This window comes from Triticum urartu, chromosome 2, assembly GCF_003073215.2.
Source record: "Triticum urartu cultivar G1812 chromosome 2, Tu2.1, whole genome shotgun sequence".
Taxonomy (NCBI): Eukaryota; Viridiplantae; Streptophyta; class Magnoliopsida; order Poales; family Poaceae; genus Triticum; species Triticum urartu.
The window spans coordinates 701,365,721-701,374,074 of NC_053023.1; the positions used below are offsets into that span (position 1 = coordinate 701,365,721).

At 53.8% G+C, this 8,354-nt stretch overlaps 2 protein-coding genes across 2 annotated transcripts; both read left to right on the forward strand.

Annotated features, from left to right (window-relative positions):
- Positions 1-237: 237 nt before the first annotated feature.
- Positions 238-2,703, forward strand: LOC125534208 (beta-fructofuranosidase, insoluble isoenzyme 7-like). Its single transcript, XM_048697489.1, has 5 exons — positions 238-475; positions 584-592; positions 763-1,634; positions 1,714-2,211; positions 2,293-2,703. The coding sequence occupies exons 1-5, from the start codon at positions 310-312 to the stop codon at positions 2,521-2,523; spliced, it is 1,776 nt and encodes a 591-aa protein (XP_048553446.1). The 5' UTR covers positions 238-309; the 3' UTR covers positions 2,524-2,703.
- Positions 2,704-5,283: 2,580 nt separating this feature from the next.
- On the forward strand, positions 5,284-7,721 carry LOC125539889 (beta-fructofuranosidase, insoluble isoenzyme 7-like). The gene is made up of 5 exons (XM_048703428.1): positions 5,284-5,435; positions 5,585-5,593; positions 5,690-6,977; positions 7,099-7,195; positions 7,306-7,721. The coding sequence occupies exons 1-5, from the start codon at positions 5,363-5,365 to the stop codon at positions 7,498-7,500; spliced, it is 1,662 nt and encodes a 553-aa protein (XP_048559385.1). The 5' UTR covers positions 5,284-5,362; the 3' UTR covers positions 7,501-7,721.
- Positions 7,722-8,354: the final 633 nt, after the last annotated feature.

The following is an 8,354-nucleotide window of genomic DNA, read 5'->3' on the forward strand; positions in this document are numbered from 1 at the left end:
CGATTTGTCGTTTGGGCGGTGGCATTTTGAGAAAAACAAGCTCCAGATCAGATCTTGAAATCAGAAGTAAGAAAACAAAACTGCAGGTGAGTAGAATAAGATCCTACAGCCTCGGTTCCATGAGCACCCGAGGCATATTTACACATAGGAAATTTCCTTTCGTACTAACAATGACCGCAGAGAACATGGCGGCGAGTCCTAAACTAGCATTAAACCTGGAGACCTGGAGACTTGAGGGGCTACTAATCTTGAGCCCGAAGCAGAGCACCCGGCAGAGGAAGCAGCTCTTGGTCTCGTCCAACGGTGGCCATGGCTGTGCTCTCTCTCGCCGCGTGCGTCGCCTCCTTCCATCTCCTCCTCCTCTTCTCTTCGTCTTCCTCTCTCCGGGTAGCCCCCGAAGCGGCGGAGAGCTCGGGATCGGCGCGCCATGGCCGGACCGCCTACCACTTCCAGCCCGCCAAGAACTGGCAGAACGGTACGAATTAACGCTTTTAATTTGCTGCATTGTTGCTAGACCCAATCTGATCACTGTGTATGTCCGATCGTGGTGGAATTGCTGCTGCTTCGTGGTGGTGCCGAGCAGATCCGAATGGTACGCTCTGTTTCTTCCTTGTTCCTTCTCTGCATTCTGCTGAATTAGTAGGTGACTGAATTTTCATCTGGTGTCAAGTCTTCCAGCCAGCGTGCTGTGAGCGTGCTTGTAGTGGACATTAATGGCGTCCCGAATGGAACTGACGGTTGTTTTCTTTGTTACGCCGGCAGGGCCAATGTACCACAACGGCGTGTACCACTTGTTCTACCAGTACAACCCGCACGGCGCCACCTGGGGCGTCGGCAACCTCTCCTGGGGCCACTCCGTCTCCGGCGACCTCGTGAACTGGGCCGCCCTCGACGCCGCGCTCGAGCCGACCTCGCCGTTCGACGCCAACGGCTGCTGGTCCGGCTCCGCCACCATCCTCCCCGGCGGCGTCCCGGCCATCCTATACACCGGCATCAGCGCCGACGGCGAGCAGGTCCAGAACGTGGCCTTCCCCAAGAACGCGTCCGACCCGCTCCTCCGCGAGTGGGTGAAGCCGAGCTACAACCCCGTCATCCCGCTCCCCGCTGACGTCCCTTTGGATTTCTTCCGCGACCCTTCCACGGCGTGGCTCGGCCGCGACGGTCTGTGGCGCCTCGCCGTCTCGGCCAAGGTCGGTAACGCCGTGGGGTCTACGCTCATCTACCGAAGCAAGGACTTCCGGCTGTGGGAGCGGAATGCCGCGCCGCTGCAAGAGTCACGCGCCGCCGGCATGGTGGAGTGCCCGGACCTGTTCCCCGTGGCGGAGCCCGGCGCGGAGGAGGGGCTCGACCACGCGCCGAGGACCGGCACCGGGGTGAAGCACGTGCTGAAGCTGAGCGCGACGGACACGTTCCAGGACTACTACGCGGTCGGGCGTTACAACGACACGACGGACACCTTTGTACCGGAAGACGACGGCGACGACTGCCAGAGCTGGCGCCGCCTCGACTACGGCCACATCTACGCGTCCAAGTCCTTCTTCGACGCGCGCAAGAACCGGCGCGTGCTCTGGTCATGGGCCAACGAGACCGACAGCCAGGCCGACGACGTCGCCAAGGGTTGGTCCGGCGTCCAGGTCCTTCGCCACCGCCATCCTCCAACCAAATTTTGTCCATTATCACGCTGACATGCTTTCCCTATCTCCTACGCTGCAGATCTTCCCACGGAAAGTTTGGCTGGACAACGACGGGAAGCAGCTGAGGCAATGGCCAATCGAGGAGATCGAGACGCTGAGGAGCAGAAAGGCCGGGCTGCTGGGAACGGTGGTGAACTCCGGCGGCGTGAACGAGATCGTCGGCGTCGCGGGCACGCAGGCGGACGTGGAGGTGATCTTCGAGATCCCGGCCCTGGAGGGCGCCGAGAGGTTCGAGCCCAACTGGCTGCTGGATCCGCAGAGGCTGTGCGGGGAGAAGGGCGCGTCCGTGCAGGGCGGGGTCGGCCCGTTCGGGCTGCTCCTCATGGCCTCCGGCGACATGCAGGAGCACACCGCCGTCTTCTTCAGGGTGTTCAGGCACCATGACAAGTACAAGGTCCTCATGTGCACCGACCTGAGCAGGTCGACTACGAGAGCCGGGGTGTACAAGCCGCCGTACGGGGCTTTCGTGGAGATGGACATCGAGGAGCACGGGAGAATCATATCACTCAGAACACTGGTGAGTTCATTGTCCTCCACTTTGTCATGTGAATGAACTGGAAAATGAAATCAAGTGACGAGCTGCGATTTGAACAAACAGGTCGACCACTCCGTGGTGGAGAGCTTCGGCGGTGGAGGCCGGACGTGCATCACGGCGAGGGTGTACCCGGAGCACGCCGAGAACGGCGACAGCCACCTGTACGTGTTCAACAACGGGACAGGTGCGGTGAAAGTGGCCAAGCTCGACGCGTACGAGCTGGCGACGGCGACCGTGAACGTTGGGGACGACGGGTTGATTCAGCCGAGCTCCATGCGCAGAGGCGAAGCGTAGTAGGTGGGGAGCTGCCCGGTCAAACGACGGGTTAATTCGTGTCTTGGCATGTGTTTTCTTTTCTCTCATGTCAAATTTCGGCAGGTTTAGAGCATCTACCGGCGGCCTCAAACCGGTCTTAAACAACTTTGAGAGGGCTGCCCGGTCACTCACTGGTAACAAAAACCCGATTCATTCGTACGCCTCAAACCAGCCTTAAACGTCTGGGCTGTCCGGCGCCCTTCATATCCAGTCCAAATGTAGACGGATATGCAGCGGTCCGGGCGTATCCGACACGTCAGCCTGGTCCATCGCCGTCCCCATTGTGTCTCTATAAAAACCTCAATCCGACATGCGCCAGCAGTTGCTCCGACTCCGACCTCGATGTACATAAGGTAGACACGGGGAACGCTGGCGTGCAGCTCCGCTAGGGTTGTGCAGTCCGTGACACCCCTCCGTCGTCTACCTCCCACGTCGGCCGCTGACTGGGGAAATTTTCTAATTTTTTGTGTTGGTGTTGAAAAATTCCTGCCACATCTAGCACCAGCACGCGCATGTGGCAGGGACGTCAATTACATGGGCCACACTGATCACTTGCACAAAAAAGTTCACGAATTGACAAATAATATCATGAAATTGAAAAATGTTCATTGATTTTAAAAAGTTTGCGTATTTGACAAAAGAAGTTCACAAATTTGACAATCATGAATCTGTTACAAGTTTGTGAAATTAAAAACATTCATTCATTTGAAAAAAGTCCACAAATTCAAGGAAATGTTCACGAATTTAAGCAAATGAAAAAGAAAATAGAAAAAGAGAGTAAATTGCACAAAACCACCACTTTGAAGGTTAGGTTTGCGAAAAACACTACACTACATTTTTTGCAGAAAACACCACGTCTACGGTAATCTTTTTGCAAAAAACACTGATCGGCGGATTAGTCTCGTTTGAGCGCGTTTATGACAAATGGGACTCGTTTCTGCTTATGTGGCATAACGTTTCGTGCCAATGGGTTTTGATCTAAATTTACAAACTAGTCCCTAGAATTTTATGTATACACCCATGAATCAAAATGCAAAATCGCAATTAGCCCCCCACGTGCATAAAACCAATAGCACGGGGGCCATGGGCTCTCGTCGCTGGCTGGGGCGGCGCCCATGGGGGCTTGGGGCAGCTGAGGGAGCTCGCCGGCGTCGAGGTCTAGCACCTCCTCTTCTCTCTAATTGGTGTTGGGGCGAGCCCAATTTGGATCTTGGCGGCGACCAGGATGAGCTCCAGCATGTGCACGTTGTCCCGCTGTAGTTGTAGTCGGGGCGCCCGCCGAAGGGCTACGCCGGCGGCCGGGAACCAGGCACTTCTTGTTGCACTGCCAAAGTTGGTCTGCCCTTGGGCCCGCTGCATCGGGGCACCCGCGATGGGCCACGCTGGCGGTCGAGGAACCGAGCACGGATGGTGTCGCCGCCGCCGAAGGGCCTTGGGCACCGGTTGCAGGGCTGCGCCTTGCGCTCCGGCTGCAGGTCGAGCCGGATGTCGCCGGATCCGGCGTGGGGTGCGGAGGTGGAAGCGGATGTCATCGGGGTCCGGCGTGGGGCGCGGCGGTGGAGCCGGTGAGCCTGTGGCGGCGCGGTGAGAGGGCATGGCAGCATGGGTGAAGAACGTTGGGGTGTTTTTGCTTTAAACACCAACTAACAGTAAAACGTCATGCCACATCAGCGAAGAGCGGGTCTCATTTGTCATTAACGCACTCAAACGAGACTAATATGCCTATCAGTGTTTTTTGCAAAAAAATTACCATAAACATGGTGTTTTTTGTAAAAAAAATGTATTATGATGTTTTTCGCAAATCTAGTTTTTAAAGTGATGGTTTTGTGCAATTTACTCTAGAAAAAGAAGAAGAGATAAAAAACAAATAAAACCGAAGAAAAAAAAAGGCAAAAAACTGGACCGAGAAGATGCACGACAAAAAGATGAAAGAAGTAGTTAGGCATAACAAGTGAGCTGAGCTGTCCCAATTAGTAAAGTGAGTGGAAGTAAATCAAGAAGTTGGGAGTTCAACTAGCGCCTACTCCCTCCGTTCCTAAATATAAATATTTTTAAACATTTCAAATGGACTACAATATATGAATGTATGTAGACATATTTTAAAGTATGGATTCACTTATTTTGCTTTGTATGTAGTCATTTATTGAAATGTCTAAAAAGACTTATATTTAGGAACGGAGGGAGTACTTTTAAAAGGTTATTAAAAAAGAAAAAGAAAAATAGGACAGGCCCAAGACGGAGGGGGTGTGCGCCGACGGGCTGATGAATCGGCTGCATACGTCTACGTACAGCAAATATGTGTCACATGCGAAGGTGGGGTATACCTTATGGTGACCATACTGTTTTTATACGGTCTTTATACGGTTTGTGAGGGGTGTATCGAAGCAAGGTTCTTCTTTGTATTCCAATGACGTTTTCTGCTTGATGCTGCATTGAACATACAAGAGCTTATACAGAAATAAGCAGGGGTCAGAATACAGAGGATGGCGGGTTGTTGTATTAGTAAACAACTTGCTCAACTACTCCTGATCTCATCTCATCAGCAGGGCTCATTAGTCCTCATCCTAGTCACCTAGTACGTGGTAAGCACAGCTCGCACAAATCTAAAAGACTAAAAACATCGTTAAAGTCTTAATTTGACATCTACTGCCATTCGCAAATTACATTTTAAAACTACATTATTGCCCACATGGTGGCAAGTCTTATTGACTTGCATTAAACTTGAAGACTTGGAAGGCTATCAGAAGTCATCTGCAATTTGCACAAAAACCCAATCAGAGCAGTGACAGCTCTCTCTTCCTCTTCTCCGATTGTGACCATGAATGGAGCTCAGAACCTGAACCATGGCCGAACCGCCTACCACTTCCAGCCTGCCAAGTGCTGGCAAAATGGTACGCACTTCAAATTTGCGCTTTCGCGCGCTGTTATCTGATCAATCCACATGATTTTGTAAGTAATTTTCACTACATTTTTGTTGATCCCCGTCTGCGATCCCTGAATTTGGACGATCGCGCCACGACGGATCGATGAAAACTTGCAGACCCCAATGGTACGTGCTAATCAGCCACTTAAACTTGGTTAGTGCAAGATTAATGATAGACCATGAGCTAGTTAGAGTGACAGTTACTTTCCGTTGCACGTGCAGGCCCAATGTACCACAACGGCATGTACCACTTCTTCTACCAGTACAACCCTCGCGGCCCGACCTGGGGCGACGGCAAGCTGTCATGGGGCCACTCCGTCTCCGGCGATCTCGTGAACTGGGCCGACGTTGGCAATGCGTTGGACCCTACCTCCCCGTTCGACGTCAACGGCTGCTGGTCGGGCTCCGCCACCGTCCTCCCCGGCGGCCGCCCGGCGATCCTCTACACCGGCATGGACGACGCCAACAAGGCGCAGGTGCAGAACGTGGCCTTCGCCAAGAACCCATCGGACCCGCTCCTCCGCGAGTGGGAGAAGCCCAGCTGCAACCCGGTCATCCCCATGCCGGAGGACGTCACTGGCAACAACTTCCGCGATCCCACGGAGGCGTGGCGTGGCCGCGACGGCCTATGGAGGGTCGCCGTCGCCGCTGAGGTCGCCGGCGTGGGCTCCTTGCTCGTGTACCGGAGCGCGGACTTCCTCCATTGGGAGCGCAATGCTGGCGCGCCTCTGCATGCCGCCAGCTCGCGCGACGGGGACGGCCCCGCCGTGCTGGAGTGCCCGGACCTGTTCCCGATGGCGGCACCCGGCGCGATGGAGGGGCTCGACGTGTCGGCGAGCCGCGCCGGGGTGCTGCACGTGCTCAAGCTCAGCGACTTCGCCAAGGAGGACCACTACATGGTCGGGCGGTACGACGACGAGAAGGACACCTTCACGCCGGCAGAGCCCGAGCGCGGCGGCGACTGCGCCAACTGGCGCCGGCTCGACCACGGCCACCTGTACGCGTCCAAGTCCTTCTACGACGCCCGCAAGAAGCGGCGCGTGCTGTGGGCGTGGGTGGACGAGACCGACGGCGGCGGCGAAGGCAGAGGGTGGGCCGGCATCCAGGCGTTCCCGAGGGCGATGTGGCTGGACACCGACGGGAAGCGGCTGGTGCAGTGGCCAGTCGAAGAGATCGAGACACTGAGGAGGAAGCGGGTCGGTCTGCAGTGGGCGACGGAGGTGGAGGCCGGCGGCAGGAAGGAGATCGCCGGCATCGTGAGCTCGCGGGCGGACGTGCAGGCGGTCTTCGAGATCCCGAACCTGGAGGAGGCGGAGACGCTGGACCCGAAGTGGCTGCAGGATCCCAAGGGGCTGTGCGCCGAGAAGGGCGCGTCCGTGCCGGGCGGGGTCGGGCCGTTCGGGCTCCTCGTCATGGCCTCCGGCGACCTGAAGGAGCACACCGCCATCTTCTTCAGGGTGTTCAAGCACCTTGACACGTACAAGGTTCTCATGTGCACCGACCTCACGAAGTACGTATCCTTGACATCTGCTTCAAGAAAACAAAACATGACAGTTTGTGAATCTATCTAGAAAGAAAAGGCATGTAAATTTCTGAACATCTTTTTGCAAACATGGACAATGCATGCGCAGGTCATCTACGAGAGCAGAAGGGGTAAAAATCCCGTCCTACGGGGCATTTCTGGACGTGGACGTGGAGAAGGACAAGAGCCTGTCGCTCAGAACACTGGTGAGTTCAGTCCATTTGCCTTGAAAACTAGTATAGGCCGGGCATACGCACACAAACAACATGGTACCAAGCAGACCGATATCATTAACACACGCCGTGTATACACACAGATCGATCACACGGTGGTGGAGAGCTTCGCCGACGGCGGGAGGACGTGCATGACGGCTCGCATGTACCCGGAGCACGCGGCGACGAGCAGCAGCCGGCTGTACGCGTTCAACTACGGCGCCGGCGCCGTGAAGGTGTCCAAGCTGGAGGCCTGGGAGCTGGCCACGGCGGCCGTGAACGGCGGAGGCCATTTCTAGCTCGGTTGCGACGGGCGGAAGTGGAGCGGCGCGCCTTGCGTGATAATTTGCGATGATTTATCCTATTTTTCGTAATAATGAAACAATTGGAAACATGTTGGAGTGACTAAGGATTAAGGAGAATTTAGTAAATCGAGCGTAGGATTTGATTCGAGCAAACGGTTTTGTGTTGCATCATGTGTTTATGTTACATCTCATGTTTTAGATGCATTGTTTCTATCGCATCTCTGTTTTTGAGATTGTTTCTGCCGCTACAGCCCTTACTGTGTGTAACTAGTGGCGGATCCAGGAATTGAAGTAACGAACATTCAATAAAAAAGTAGATACAAATGCAAGTATAATCAACCAAAACTCATATACAAAATACTAAATGAAAAGGGCATAAGTTTTCGAGTGAAGCATAAGAAGGTCTCTATTGACATGGCCTTTTGTTTTTTATTATTAAACTTTGACCATAAATTTAACCAACAATATATAAATTACATGTCATAGAAATAATACGCTATGTACTTTGACCATAAACTTCCACCAAGCCAGAACATCCTGGATGGGTGTTCTTCAAGTGCAAAAAAGATGGGGTATGTACTTGTTTTGATTCGATTATTCACCGGAGTCGGCGCAATGTCGGACGCTCATCGTTTTGCTCAAATTTGTGTGTAGGATAAATTCGAGTTTTGATACCGGGAAGAAGATTACATCGATCATTTTATAGCATGAAATTCGATAGATGCTCGTGCACTCGTTGCTAGAATAGATACTAGAGATGAGACTAGATGCGAAGCAACTCGAATTTGTCAGAATCGAAGAAGAAGTGTGGAAGCTCGAGAAGCCAATACAGAGAATCAACAATGAAG

What these genes read in the sequence shown, in the direction of transcription:
- LOC125534208 (XM_048697489.1), top strand. Translation starts at nt 310, where the DNA reads ATGGCTGTGCTCTCTCTCGCCGCGTGCGTCGCCTCCTTCCATCTCCTC. An exon ending in AGGGTTGGTCCGGCGTCCAG is followed by an intron (nt 1,635 to 1,713) that starts GTCCTTCGCCAC and finishes CCTACGCTGCAG; the next exon opens with ATCTTCCCACGGAAAGTTTG. An exon ending in TCATATCACTCAGAACACTG is followed by an intron (nt 2,212 to 2,292) that starts GTGAGTTCATTG and finishes TTGAACAAACAG; the next exon opens with GTCGACCACTCCGTGGTGGA.
- LOC125539889 (XM_048703428.1), top strand. Translation starts at nt 5,363, where the DNA reads ATGAATGGAGCTCAGAACCTGAACCATGGCCGAACCGCCTACCACTTC. An exon ending in ATGTGCACCGACCTCACGAA is followed by an intron (nt 6,978 to 7,098) that starts GTACGTATCCTT and finishes ATGCATGCGCAG; the next exon opens with GTCATCTACGAGAGCAGAAG. An exon ending in GCCTGTCGCTCAGAACACTG is followed by an intron (nt 7,196 to 7,305) that starts GTGAGTTCAGTC and finishes GTATACACACAG; the next exon opens with ATCGATCACACGGTGGTGGA.